The 16139-nt window shown below is 32.0% G+C and overlaps 1 protein-coding gene across 2 annotated transcripts in view; it reads left to right on the forward strand.

The window, feature by feature from the left end:
• Nucleotides 1-16139, forward strand: part of LOC106686804 (ankyrin-3) — a 43663-nt gene that overhangs the window by 21833 nt on the left and 5691 nt on the right. The window contains exons 6-7 of one of the 2 annotated variants that reach the window (XR_010845108.1): nt 13845-14392; nt 15834-16046. Coding sequence is in view for 1 of the 2 variants with exons in the window: in XM_067053327.1 (XP_066909428.1) it covers nt 13845-14392; nt 15834-16041 (756 nt within the window). In the remaining variant the exon portion in view is untranslated. The remainder of the gene's footprint in view (nt 1-13844; nt 14393-15833; nt 16047-16139) is intronic. The other variant, XM_067053327.1, reaches the window with a different exon arrangement.

Genomic DNA, 16139 nt, shown 5'->3' on the forward strand with positions numbered 1-16139 from the left:
TATATATATATAAAGTTACAGTCAGCTGTTACTTCGATGTTAGCTGACAGAGTAGTTATAGAGCATGAATATATAGATGTGCTGAAACAATAAAAGCAATCTGTTTCAGAAGTTCAAGCGTGTCATATCTTATACCCTTTTCTCTTTTTTAATATTTTGCGCTTGTCGATATTTAAATGGTGCCGAAACGCGGAATCTTTGGATACTAGAACAATTTTTAGTCTCAAGATTTTTTTTGTCTATTTTCTTTGTTCTCTATGATTTATGACAGGATTTATAACATTTATACATTTAACATTTAACATTTAACATCTCTATGATTTATAAGAGAATAGTGCAGCAGTAGCAGCGTGGTAACGCGCCAGTCTACCAATCTATAGATTGTCACATCGAATCCCTGGTCCCACCCGAGCTTTTTTCAGAATAATTCAAAACTCACTGACAACCTCCCCCGAGCATTTGTGGGCCCGTTAGCCAATGGGTGGCACTCACAAAAAATAGGCGTGGGAGTGACGAACCCACCCTGCGAAAAACCACCTCAAGAAACGCGTGATAAACTCAGCGAGATGATGGATACAACCCAGGTTGAGGGTCAGATGCAATTCCTATCCAATGTACTAAAGATTCAGTTGGCAAAAGAGCTAGAGAAGAAGGAGGGAATACCGAAAGAACGGTCCTTCGTAGAATGTCCTCACGAGCTAGTAGACACAAGTGCACGGGAACAGGAGGCCCAAATGGAGAGAGGACACACCAGATTCAGGAAAGTCAGTGTAAATTAATCACCCTGGGTGGCCCTTGTGTGGAAGAGGGGAAGTTGGAGATAGGGTTAATCCGGTTGGGATTTAGTAGGAAGAACTTGCCGGTACATATCATTGGGAGTAGTATACCGAGAGAATAAAAAATGATTGTGGGGTATGACTTGCTAGGAAAGGTTGGTTTTTGGGTTAAGAACATCAAGGGGAAGTGTAGAATCAAGTTAGAGGGTAAAATGTACAAATGTCATTGATAGAGGGGCTGAGGACTAGAGACAGAGGCTCAAGAGGGAATATGAAGAAATTTTTTTTAATAAGGAGACATGCTCGGGGCAACCGGGAAGACGGTTCATGAGGTCACACTTATACAAGATAAGGTCACTCATGTGAAATGGGGGAGATATCAGCAGGCACTATGTCACCACATCAGGGAAGAGCTCAAAAGATTAAAACATTAAGGAATAATTATTAATAGTACATCCTCCTACAATAGTCCATTGAGGGCGATAAAAAAGAAGAGCGCGCCTGGTGAAATTACCGAAAAGTACAGGTGGGTGATAGATTACAGAAAGCTCAACGAAAATACCATTGATGAGAAGTATCCAATCCAAGATTTGAAGACATTTTGGACAGGCTGAGCGGTGCAACGATATTCAGCACATTGGACATGAAGGCCGGATATCATCAAATTCAAATGCCTTAGGGTGTATCAACATAAGACGGCATTCACATTGTAAAGGGGCCATTACTAATTTACATGAATGCCGTGTGGACTCAAAAATACTCCCTTCCAGCGACTAATGGACGAATTTTACGAATCTGTATGTCAGTTTTATATGGTTGATCTACTAGTGTTCAGTAAGACCGGGGATGAACACGTGCAACATCTAAACATTATTTTCCAAAGAATCAGACAATTTGGGCTCAAACTGTCGGGAGACAAAGAATCATTGAGGCAGGAACATATTACTTTTTTTTGCCCAACGATTTCCAGCGAGGGAGTGAAACCCGATGCAGATAAAGTCGCGGCTATACAGAAGATGGCCTTACCAGGAGATGTAAAGGAAGTTCGGAGGTTGTTGGGAACTTGGAACTATTACAGGAGATTCGTGCCAGAAATGGCAGAGCACCTCGTCCCTCTTAACAACTTACTGAAGAAGGTAAGGCCGAAAAGTGTTCACTCCAATGGTAGATGACAACATAAGGTAGTGTATGGAGAAGCTGCAGCGGAAGCCAATGCTTGCGTTTCCAGACTTTACTCGCCAATTCACTATCAAAACAGACGCAGGTGAGTAAGCGCTGGGGGGGGGGGTGTCGCAAGAGGGTGAAGGGCGAGATCGCCATGTGCCATATGCCAGAAAACGCCTGACGTAGACGGATACCAAATACAGCGCAAAATTTCAAGTGAAAATCTTTTTTTTTTTCTTAAGAACTGATATATTTTTTTTGTTTACCTAACCTAATATCATAACGAAAATAATTAAAGAAAGGTTTATATGGAGAGTAAACCAAAATTTATTAGGTAATACAGAGAGAAATGTGGGACGACTACAACGAAAGCAATAATAAAAGTTTTCCTATTTTTTCCCGTATTTAAGGGGACATAGAATGCTTAAATTACCTAAAATTGGCTAACTGGTGTGAATTTAGAAATTGTATTAGTTCATACGCCAAAATTAAACATTTTTTTTTAGTCTTCAGAAGATCAGTGTAATATATGTGATATGGGAAATAACATTCAATAGGTAACGCTTGTTGTATTTTATTTTATTTATCGAAATTGAATTCATCCGAAATGTATTTTAACTAAATATTATAATTTACAGAGCAAAAAAAAAAAAAAAGATTATTGGCGACCTCTGAATTGAAAATATACAATAGGAAAAAAAACGTGAAATTACCCTGAAATACATCAGATAGGTAAAATATTTTATAAGTTTGTTTTTAGTTATTTAATAAATTCAGGAACAGCGATATTATAAACTAACCTGGGCAAGAAAAGCATTACAAGAAAAAAAAAACAGGTTTTGTGAGAGTATTAAAAGCCTGTTCTTGTATAACAGCTTGACTTTTTTTTCTTCAAATAGATTCATTTTGCTAACCGACTAGCAAATAGTTCCAATTTATATTCTAACGCATTTTAGAATTAGTAATTTATACCATTAAGGTTTGTTTTTTTGAAGTAGAACTAATTTTATGGATTAAAACGAGTGTTGGATACAAAATCACATAACAAACGAGAAACTTAAAAAAAAAAGTGTATAAACATTTTTTTGCAATTGATGTTGGATGAGAACTTTCGAATTTTATGACATTGATCGATAACTGATAGAAAGACGAGACTGTGCAAGACATCATTGTATGTCTTTGAGCTATTGAGATACAATTGATATTAGTTCTTTAGCAACTTCTGGTTATAGTTCAGAGTCATTTCGTTCGGTATCAACTTATATTTCTAGAACAAAATATTGTCAGCAAAAGTCTTTTGTCTTTTAGTAATCACCTTCAAACCTTGCGTGAAAAGGCCTAGTAAATAACAAAATAATTAGTTATTGAATCCTCAGCTAACCACGAAACTATTTAGTGGTTATATTAGCTAGGTAATATATATCCATTATAGGATTTTAAAGATTATTTTTCGGTAATAAAACCGTAATGAAATCAAAACGTAATGACCTATGGCTTACAAACAAATCTAGATGAATGATTGTAATATTGTGTAGTTTAAATGAAATGAATGTTTACAGTAAGTGTTATTTATAAAAATCTGAAAAAGATTTTAATGTTCAATTCATACCTTTAATTACAAATAATATTTCAGTTCTTATTTATAGTCAGAATTAACTACTAAAGATAAATTTTAAAAATCATTTGCATAACCTCAACTTGTTCTATATTTAAAAAAAAATGCTTTATGGATACTATAAAATAATAAAACTAATAAAAAATAACTAGTAACCAATTTGTATGTCTAGAGTAATCGAAATGTGAATTTGACTGATTGCTCAAAACTATTTAGATTCCTTTCCTAAGATCTTTCATAGATAATTCTGACAAGTATTTAATAATATCACTTAATGAAAACTCCAAATAACTACTTCACTGTAATTGTTAATAGTGCTTGAATGGATATATTGCGCATTAATACTTATTTCAAATATAAATAAATAGCATGTACTGTATATATTTATTTAATTTCATAAACTTAAAATTTGTAACCATCGTATAAAATAATTTATTTATTTTCAAAACTTATAAATTGCTTATAAATCAGAGTTCATATAAAATGCAAGTATTATTTCTAGACATGTAGGATATAAAAAAAATTAATATGTCAAAATATATGTGTATATGTATATAAATATATATGTCAAACCTAAGTAAATCTGCTTTAAATTTAACCATAAAATTAATTCTTACAAGATTACTTATAATTAAATGCAAACAATATTTCACAACATACAGGAATATAAGAAAATAATAACACAACATGATGTAAATATTAAACTATGTTAAAACTAATTACATTTGGTCATAAAATTAATTTATTCTGGACTATTAGTACAAAAACTGCATTTGAAAATAATTAAATCGTATAGATTAAAATTTGGCAAGTAGTTTTGTTTGTTCGTGATATATAATTTTTTTTCTCTTTAGTATCATCATAGACCTTCCACAATTCATTATTTCTTAGGGCCGTGGCTGTGTAGTGCCCTACGTTGCTTATACTCGTACGTCGTCCGCTGAATCTAATGAATCCCCTAAATTGGTAGTCAACTCCATATAAAGATATAGAAACAGGTAATTCGCAAGGCCTTATTTGAAAAAATAAATCCACTTTTATCATGATAGTTACCTAGTGGATGTAAAATATGAAATTCGAGTTAAAGTTACATACCTCTGTTTAAGTTACTATATCCATATCCAGCTGTTCCAAATTCGTCCCGGTGTTTTCGAATTTTCCTTCACAAATTTTAATAATTACTATTGTTAATCATATGCCATAAGGCTTTCTGGTTATATTTTTTACACCGGGACAACTTGCATTCTCGCATTTAACTTTCTGAGTCTTAACAAGTTCTGTTATATAATTTGGTAAACCCTTGAGGCCAGTTGCTGGGATTGTTACTGTGAGACAAGATGTTCGCTGTATTTGAATAACTCTACAATTTCGACAAAATATGACATCATGAAAGGATATTTTTCGGTCTTTTTTCTTATAATGTTTTCTGCTCTGATCTCGGTGTTCAACACACCGAGCTCACCTGGGGATGCTTCAAGATCAGGGAATGTTGCCAATAGCATTTCTAATCTGTTTTTGTACATTTGCACGGTTACACCTTTCGTTGCTAACACTTTGCAAAAGTTTAAAAATTTTCCGACTATTGTGCCATTGATTAACTTCTTTTAATGTAGAGCAGCTTGAGCGAAACTGTCGAAGGGACAAGTATTTGTTAATGTGACCTTGGACACTGATTCTCCTCCGTAATACGTCAGTGTTTTAAGCTCAGAGGCTCTGTTGCCATTTTTTAGCAACCCAACTGCTCTCGGTGTGCTTTTAGTGATTTCTACATTCATCGAATCTGGCAGGCGAACTAAATATGACATTATACTATTTAATTTGCTGTGCTTTTGCTTGTTTAAGCTTAATTTTTCTTTTGATCTTTTGACTGGTGGTTATCTATCTTTATATCGTTCTTCAGATAGTGAATAACCTTAGTTTCGCCAATTTCCTCTTGCTGCATTCTCAGATGCTGTACCGTCTCCAGTTGATTCATCGTTTTTGTAAGGTATGGGTGTTGGACCTAATATCGTTTCAGTGGAATCCGGACTTTGGGGGACAAGTGATTCCATTCCCTCTGTTGAACTTACAATTTGGGTAGGAGCTGCTAATTTAATAGTCCATCTAGGTGTGAAATATGTTTTATAAGGAACCAATCCACCCTCATCGGTAATTGATCAATTTTGAATATTCTGTGTTTTTAATTATTGAAGTAGCTCTCCACCAGTGCCCTACTAGCTCTTGGCTTACCATGACAAAACACTGGTATCATTCATTACTCCAGTAACTAAAGGCAAATCTTTAGTTAAATTGATCACATATTTTATGATTTGGGGACAGTACAGTGCGTTTAGATGTTCTCCTGTACTTTGTGTCTTTCCTTTTACATCCATGTGTATTTTGTTTGGCCAATTTTCAAAGGGATTATGAAACTCCATAATTTCTTCTACTATCCCATCCAAATCATGTTTTTCATCTAATTGCTCTTCTTCCGTGAGACTTTGGATATAACTTTCTGTAGGGGAATGTTCTGTGGTCAATTAGTTTACATCAATGTACTCACTATCAGAATGGCATAACTTCAAACTTTTAGCAAGTGACATATTTCCTGCTTTAAATACCTCTGCCAAACACCGAACATAAAACTTGTTTACACCGGATGACATTTGTCTAACAGGCTGCCACCTAGTTATATTTTTAATCGTGTGAGTAATATCACACCTGATAAAACTATTTGGAATTAAATCCATTTGATTATCAAATAAAATTTTGTAGCAGCTATCATAATAATTTGATGGAGATTTATATTGGGTAAAAGACTTAACGATTCCCGATAGCAGCGCAATAGATCTGTCACAAATAACTGTTTTTGGGCTTGATATTATGCCACTGCGTTTCCAATCCTCAAGCCACATGTGAATTGCTATGTTATCATGTCTTTCTGATAACATTTGGTAGACTGGGAATTGATCTTTTCTAGTCTCCTCTGTAACAATGCACTAATACATATAAAAAAAAAAAAGAAAAAAAAAAAGCCAGATTTATTTCTAAAAGGAAGGCTTATTTTTTTCACTACGCTTCCGGTGGCATCTACTATCAGTGTGTTCCGATACTTTCTTTGATACTCATTATAACATTGTAATTTGAGAGGCGTCCAATATTTAACAAAAAACTTATCCTGTCCTATGTCATATATACATTCTTTGTAGGGTGTCATATATTTTATTTAACTAATAGCATCCAACACATTATGATATATGAGCTCCTCCTCTAACTTGTTATATTTTAGGCGCCTCAAAGCATTTAATTAGGGAAAATGTGGTTCCGCCATAACTCATAATTTGTTGAGCTTTTTTAGATCTATAGCCATAAGGGGATTCTTTGAGGTTCATTAAGTGTCTGAGAGCAAGGTCCTTTTCTCTTCCCGTCAGTCGTCTGAAATAGTAGTTTTGCAAGGATCGTTTGACTTGTATGAATAACGAATCAAGACCCTAAAAAGTAAACAAATTTACAGTCATTTATTCATTCCTATTAACTTTGTTACTACTTGTTATCATAAATAGCAGTACGAATCGAACGAAATATTTTTAAATCTTTCCTTTCGCCTAGACAATATATTTTAATTAAAAATTACATTTTCTTATGAACTTTAAAATACACTATAAGAAATTTTTGAAAAAATGTCTTGTGGTGTAACTGCTACTATGGTACGCTGATAATTTTATCATACAGGAATGTCATCATTGAAAGAATAGAGGTTACCTCCTGCACCCCAAACAATGTCAAAATCGAAACGGTTTGAAAATTTCAATTTACTTCAAATTGTGAAAAATTTATTGTAACATTTTGTGTAAAAGTGTAAAACAACTAATCTTCCTTTAATTACCAAGTAGTTAATAACCGAAGTGTTTTTTTGAGAATAATTTCACAAGAAGCTAAAAGATAGTAGTGCATGTATATAAAATAGATCATTAAATGTCGAATGAATAATATACTGCTACACAATTTGTTATGTATGGAAGGAATAAATAAAAAAGGTACATATCTTTGTCCTTCCGGTGGAGGTGTATCAATGACTCCTTCAAATTTCCCATCACAGTTTTTGCAGAAACCAGATATTGTTACGCAATACTCTGAACTATCGCTGATAAATACTCGTTTAAATACCAAACAAGATTTAAATCTATTGAGCAAAAAAAAGTGTTCATTGACAACATGTGTCCATACATTTGGAGCTAGCGCCTTATAACGAGTTCCACTATTTTGAGTCTTTTTTGAGAAAAAATATTCTTTTGGAGCAATATCTTCCCATTCCCGATCTGACAGTGTGATTGTGAATGACTCATTTTATCCTTCTTCTGATATTTCATCATCATTCTCTAAAATACAAACAATACTTGAAATTCATGTGTAAATTCAAACATTATTTTAAATGTTATTTTATACGGACGGATTAATGTTAATAAAGATCAAATTTACGTTTTACAAAGGAGCATTTGATCACTTTTACCACTAACCCGATGGAATCAATTTTTACAATTAAAGTTTGTAAAGTTGGCACCGAATCTTAAAATTTTGGGAGTTCCGATAGCTTGTCAAATAGTTGTATAGTTAATTATTTAATTATTTTAATAAATAGTACTTGGTAATACATGAAAAATACCATTCAAAGATACACCCATCTAATTTGACGTTATGTGCAACTTTGATACTATAACTTTTTACAATAAACTTTATTACTTTGGTTGTTAAGGATAATTGTCAGAGCTCTTAGAGGGCTAAGAGAACTCTCAACAGATTTCTAGATATAATAATATTTTATTAAAAATAAAAAATATTATTTTTCTACTATTACTGTTGGTAAAAACAAACTTGACGTTTGCGATATGGATGGCTGTTCCTCAAGCTCCACAGCCTCTTTGATTGTTTTTATCAAGCCCCATTCTTTAAACTCCTGCTTTGCTAGTTTGTTTTTCTTAACGAATAAATAAACTGCTTTAGGAGTCACAATGCTACTAACTTTTTCATTTATTTCAACTAAAACATCATCAGTGGATGGAACTAACTTATCATTTACGAAAATTCTCGATTTTCTTTCTGAAATCAGCTCTAATAATACTCAAGGATCTACTTTACTTTTCCTACCAATTCGGTTCATTTTCACAACTACTTCACCTCCCTTGACACACAAAATGACATATATTTCATTTACCTCAAACATGAAGGGTACGTCTCCCACCCATTCCATGAGTTCGTGGAAGACGAAAACCGTTTTTAATTCGATGAAAACGTACAATACCACAATAAGACTACAGAATTTCGACAGTTTCAGAAGAATTATTTCAATTTAGTTGTGTTTTTGAAACAAAAACAGACATTATTCTGAAAGAGAAATGTAAATACGGTTGGAAATTAGCTTTATTCCTATTTACTTATATTTGGTTTTCAACGCTTCTCAATAGTTTTTATGAAGATCCTATATTTAATTTTTTTTTATATATTTACTTATTACATTATGGAAATAGTTAGTAAATAAATAGAGAATAAAATTTTAATTAATAATAAACGTAATGTATATAAAAAAAATATATGCAGGTCTGTAAGGCAATATGGATTTGTTTTGATTCCTTTTAATCAGGATAATTAAATAGCCTTAATGCAGAATTAAATTATTTGTTTTTTAACATTACTTATTCTTATCCTCTTCTAATGAAAAAAAATTGAAATAAGAGCAAACACAATTTCAAAATATTCTGGAAAATTAGTAAGATCATTTATAAAATAATTCAAGAATAAAAAATTAAAATTCAATATCCACATTGTAACTAATCACCAACAAAAAATGTCTGCGTAGAGAAACTAGTTGTTAAACTTTGACAAGTTGCTAACAGACTAAATTTAAGGTTCCTTTCTCAAGAGTTTAATTAATTATGGCAATTAATGAAAAATTCAAATCACCAGATGACTTTAATTATAACATGCACATAAGGGGAAATAAAAAAAATTATAAACTAAATTAGAGGAAGATAATCTGGGCTAAAAGATTCAACTAATTTTAATTTCTACCAAATGGCCAACTATATATACATATAATATTATCGGGTCCGACGAAACTATGATGTTCCATAACTCGCTTGCTAATTAGGTACTAATTATAACAATTCAGGGTAATATAGTCCTGTGGAGGCCCAAATTTATGTAAACGTTTCAATTCAAAATTCAATACTTAAGGACTAAATACATGATTATGTTTTCGCGGTCGGTCGAAATTAGGGTGTTCGATATTTTACCATCTCTTTAGGTACTAACTTTAATATTTTTATGATACATTGTACTAACCAGATACTAATCCGTAAAGAAGTTTTAATTCCATATTGAACGCTTAATAACTCACGATCTTTTTGGTTACTATTTGTAGTATTTTAGTATTAAATAGCACCAATTAGTTACTAATTCGTGTATAAGTTTGGAATCGAAATTCGAAAAGTGCTGGGCCTGGGACATGCATCTCATTCCGGAGAGGGTTTATCTAATTCAATTTATTTGATTTGAGTTTTTCTCTGTATTGGTAAATGATATTTTAGTGACCACAGTGCCTCCCCCTCGCATCCCAGGCTGATTTGAACCATTTTTTTTTTAATACAACAATATTTTGGAATTCCTTACCTATATCCATTCGTAAATCTTCCTCTTTAACCTCATTCAAACTTCAATTATATATCTATCTCCTAGACTATCAAACTTCCGTGAGCTGGTAGTGTAAGTTAATGTAGCCAGACAAAAGCTGCTAAAGCTGTTCATAATTATTATTCTTAGGAGAGCAAGTGTCACAGAATAAAGATTGATTTTCATTTCATTTTACAAATAAGTGATGAACTAGCAAATTAGTAGTTATCTCCTTTTTTAAAAAATTATCATTCTGTGCGCGTTTACTGGGTAGGATTTGGTACTATCGATGTTGTTTTTTAATACATTTAACAACATTAATTTAATTATAAAAACAAATTTTATTAAAATAATTAAACAAGTAATTTTTTTTTTTTTAAATGTATAAAAGATGATAATTCATAATTTTCAGGATTCGTCTCTATTTCTTTGTATCAGTAATCTCCTATTTCAAAATAAAATAATAAAAAAAAACTGTTTGAAGAAGTGGGTTTTTCCTGAGATAAAAATATGGTTCAACAGATATGCTCAATACGTAGAACAGTCTCTTGATAACATATTTAAATGCTATCAAATCGATTTGTTTTTTCCCTCTTGGATTTTAGTTATCTTATATAACTTTCTGAAATATCTCCGATTCAGTATCCGTCATGGTATGGATTTAGTTCACAACAATGGTATCAGCTTTTGCTGCGTTGGTGTTCCTTGGAGCTCATATTTTTAATAAGGTTTGCCAAATATAACCTTATTTTTTTTATTTTTAAGCCTGATATAAGTTTCAATCAAGTTTTTATAAAAAATATAATATATGCGAATGATTGACAGTACAATTTTAAATTATGATAAAGATGGCTAGGGGTTCGGTCAAAAGAGAACAACAATAGTTAGCAACTATTAATTTTCTGACGTTTCGCCGCACTTTGTAGAGCATCATCATCAGGGATGATCAAGCTTAGAGCTTTTAGGACTTTTACCCAAAGTCAAATCTTTGTTTAAATTCTCGAAAGCTTTAAACTTGAACTGCCCTGATGGAGCTCTACAAAGTGGGGTGAAAAGTCGGAAAATAATTAGTTGTTAACTATTTTTGTCCTATTATTACCGCACTCCTGACCTTCTTCACAATATGAAATATATAGTATATTATAATGGTTTTACATGAACTATACCGTGTTCTGGAGTATGATTTTTTTTTCCCAACCGTGAATTGAAATAATAATAAAAAGAAATTTCGTTATTATTGAATTTTGACCAAGTGGACATAATGAAGAGTTAAACAAAATATACAATCATAAACTGTGAAAAAAATAATTTAACTAAACTTATAGCTATTAGAAAAATTAACTTGTAGGTTAAACAACAAAGAGAGAAAAAAATGTCTTCATATCACTATGGGTGATGGATGGGGCCCCTGGGTAAGTTGTTCATGTCCTCGTCTGCCTGCCTTGTCCTCGTGGAGGATGTACCGACTTCGATTGAAGTCCGCCCGCCTTGGTGAAAATGATTAAGACGGCGGAGATGGCCAGAATATTAGTTACTACGAGTGAGGAGACACTTTAGGTTGTGTGTGTGCGCACAATGAGACGCTAAGATGCCATTTGTTCATTTGACGTATTAATATTAACAACCGAGAGTTGATTTTTTTGTTTTTTAACATAATGAAAACCGCAACTGGTGTTGTTTTTCTCAATCCTAATGAAATGTCACTCTGTGTGTTAATATCAGTTTGAATTAATTGATGGATGCCAGAAAATGAGTTTGTAGGTATATAAAAGTATGCATTAGTTACATACTAAATTTTCTTTGTTAATTCTAAACTTATATCTATAAATAAGTACAGTATAAATAATTTGACTCTTTGTCATTTATCAAATAAATCCCATTATTTAACCAAGCCGAAATTATTTTTTTTATGTTTAATTAATATTTGGCTAATTTCAATTGTTTTGAGCATGATGTTGGAAGTATTTATCTGTCTTTCTAGTGTATCAGCTAACTCACTTTTTATGAAGAGCTCCATAACTTAAATTTCTGCAAGCATATACTACAATTTAAATGTTTATTCAGTTAGTTTTAGATTATTTATTAAAATTTAATGTGATAAATTTTTCAACCTGTTTTTTTTACCTGACTATGAAGAAGAAGAGGGAGGGTAATGTGTTTGGGGTTTCATATAACCTGGTCATTAGATAGTAACAATATTTAAACAAATGGCTCAAACCATTTTCAAATTTAATGGCTTAGATTATTATCATATTTTATCATGACATTTTTTGTCATTTCCTATTTTTTCCGAAGATGATAGACTTTTAAATTTCATCAAAGACCATTAGAATGAGATGGGGTGCATTTTAAATCTGTTTCACAATTTCTGGAGCACGGGGGAGGGGAGCATAGGGGAGGGGAGGGTATCGAGAATGTCCGATTTAAACTTGATATTTTTATAGTCTGGCTAATAATACAACTTCATACCATTAGAAACGGGTAAAAAAATACAATTTTATTTTAAGGTCAACTTTAGAAGACTTTTATGAATGGAAGTCAATCAAGAAAATATAGACACATTGACTTTATTATTGGGGTTAAATTTAAATTAAAAATATATATACTAACTTATTTTGTATTTTAGAGGATTATTAACCTTTAAAAAATACTTGCTATGAAAACCAGTATTGTCAATATTTATTCAAGTTTAATAAATTGTATCTTATCAGTTGTAATCCATTCAACGTATTAATTATTAGGTATTTATTGTATTCTTCTCATAAAAAAAAATTGTTTGAAATCGGAAGTTATTTAATCATACTAGTTTACGCCAGCGAGAAAGGTTGCGTTAGATATGTTTTATTTTCTCTATAATTCATTTGAAATATAAATGATATCATGTTGCTTCGATTGAACAATATAAGTTTATGTTTCAGATACCCTAGTAAGTTATTTAATAAAGTTATTAACATTTCATTTAATAATTAATGCCCAAGCTCCAACGTAAAAAGATCCATACGACCATAACGAAACAAGGTAGGTTCCCATGGAAAACATGGTGCTGCAGAAGCAATAATTTAAGGTTTGACCCGTACCTAACTCGTGCAATAGCTCAATAACGGTTCAATTTAGGGCCTTAAGCCACAGTTTTGATGTCCATGTCGAAATGCAGAAAACTCAATTTGAAAGTCTCAAGTCGCAAGCTTACCTCTAACAGAGTAATTAATCCTTTCACTTTTTTGAATGAGTTTTATTCAAGTTCCAGTAAGAATCCAAATTGGACATTTCTCCATGAAATTGTCTTTCATTTGATTCCTCATTCGTCAATGTTTTATCATATTAAGTCATGTGTGTGAATATATATATATGTGTGGTTTTTTGAACTCTAGGTGAAAGTTAACAAAATTACTGAAATTGGCCGGCATAACCTAAAAAAAAAAGAGAGAAATGGGGCTGCTATATATAAATAGACTGATTTTTTTTCCCAACCGATTATGTCTCTAGAGATAAGGAGCAATAAACATACAAAAATGAAAAGTGGTCAAAGATCAACTTTTAGACCACTTGGTATGAATTGATCCACGACTACTTACTTTACCATGTAATGATTTTTAATTGATGTCTTTTTTTTTTCAAATTAACTGAATGATAATATGTTTTAGGAGGAACTAGGTGATAATGAACGTTCTAAATCGACCCATAATTCAACATTTTTTGCAAAATGGTGTTGCAACAGTTCTATTTTCGATCCTCTGGTAACTGCATCAGTCCGTGGCTTTCCTGAAGAAGTGGAGAGAATACTTCAAAATGATGCGAACGTCAACATCCCCACGGAAGGCGGTTTGACAGCCCTACATTGGGCTTCCATTAGGGGACACTTGGTTGTCGTCAAGAAACTCATCGAGTTCGGAGCGAACGTTTCTTCTACAGACGAAGAAAACAATACGGCCCTTCACATGGCAAGTCTTGGTGGATACCTCGAAGTAGTTCGAGTCCTCTTGGTTTCTGGTAGTCCCATCAATGTTCAGAACATATTTGGTGAAACTCCTCTACATCTGGCTGTAAAGGCGAATCATTTCGACGTAGCTGAAATACTGCTTAGTCATGGTGCGCTGACCAACATTTATAATTACAAAAGAATGACGTCACTGGGGTTGGCTGTAACGAAAAGAAATGAGGCTCTGGTGAGACTACTGAGAACAGCTTCAGAGTGAGTTATATCAATAATTCAGTATCTGTATCATGATGTTTTTTGTCTACTTGTATTTTTATAATTTCAATCTTTAAAACAAAGCCGATCTTTTTTCACCACACTTCCATTACATTAGTTTCATTATTACGTTTCCCTTTCTTAAAGTAGATACTTTCTCGGTACAAGGATTCATTGTAAAATATTTGAATCATTGTTTTAATCTTTACCTGGATTATTGTGTTTACTAGGTTATTTACATGGGTAATATATTTAGATTATAGTAAAAAAAACTGCTGCTTTTATTAATTCTCTCAAATGCTTAAACTGCACCGGTCACATCCAGCATTTAATAAACTAGTAATAAATACTCAGTATATAAAAATGAAATTAACTGCTATAAAAAATTATTAGTAACCCTACCAAATAATAGTAGTAAACTTGAAAATAAAAATAATATTATATTATCAACTACAAAAAGTAACAAATGAAAACAAAACTAATTTAACAGTTGCTTCAATTATAAATAATCTAGAAAGTAATTTTTAAAAAAATAGGCCAGTGTCTCAAAACTCCTTTAGATCAGAGGCAATCTCATCGCAAAATAAACAAGACGTAGTATTGACAAGAAAAAAACTAAAAGTAGGCTATAAACCTTATTAATGTATTCCACCGGTACTTACTATCATTGGAAATTTCTTCTAATAATCACAATTAAATCAATACGCCCAAAAATATTTTGTTTAATAAATACTAATCCAATGTTGTTAAACATCTCAATTCATTTAATGATTGACTATTTCTTCACTGCATTTAGTTATCTCTGTCTGTTCATCATAACGATATTTTTTTTTATTTTTATGGGTGTCAAGTGTTATGATTTATTTAGAATACTATTTGGTTTTATTTCTTCGTCAGGCGTATTATGTGAAATATTTTATCTAAAATGAATATAATACAATGGAATTAAAATGGTTTATGTCACCGAAAGGAATTAATTCACACACATACTTAGTAACTATGATTGAGGCATGGAAATAGAAAAGGCTGTAAATGTGTGCAGAGATGTTATTTTAATGTCCCTTCAAATAAATCATATGCTCCCGATCCACGGTTACCTTACATAGCCCAAAATTTTCCACCTGTATGCTTTAATCAACGTTTTTATACCTATAATTATTTAATACAGATAATTTATGGCATCTAACTGGCAGAATATTAATTAGTTTTTCTTTTTCAAAAAATGTCTAGGGAGGGCTAGACAGGTGCTAGAGGGTAAAGCGTGTTGTCATCATTCAGTATTAGTTAACAACTTAAATGGTTCCGTTTGTATTCATATTTACCAATTTCAGAAAGTTTTAATTATTCTTATTATAAATACGTTAAAACGATTGATTAATATTAAAAATATTGAAGAAAGTTTATCTTAAACTTTAATAATAACTCAACTCTTTGTCCACAGGAATTCAGAGGCACATTACTGGGTTAACGTTAATGAAAAAATACCCACAGATGCTGTGTTAGGAGGCAATGATCCTCACAATTGTAGCAGGACTTACATTGGCAGGACCTTGATCAATGGACACTTTGTTCCAGCTAAGATCTGCCCCAATTTGATGCTTGCCTATGCCGCGTTCAAGGGCTCAGAATTCTACAGTGAAGAATTTCAGGTAAGGTAAATGAATTTTAAATCTTAATAAGATGATTAAATAATAAAAAAAATCTGTTACAATTCCACTGTACCTGTTTTAGATTTCATCCTACTAAA

Source organism: Halyomorpha halys, unplaced genomic scaffold (assembly GCF_000696795.3).
Source record: "Halyomorpha halys isolate HHAL.00 unplaced genomic scaffold, Hhal_1.1 Scaffold878.1, whole genome shotgun sequence".
Classification (NCBI taxonomy): Eukaryota; Metazoa; Arthropoda; class Insecta; order Hemiptera; family Pentatomidae; genus Halyomorpha; species Halyomorpha halys.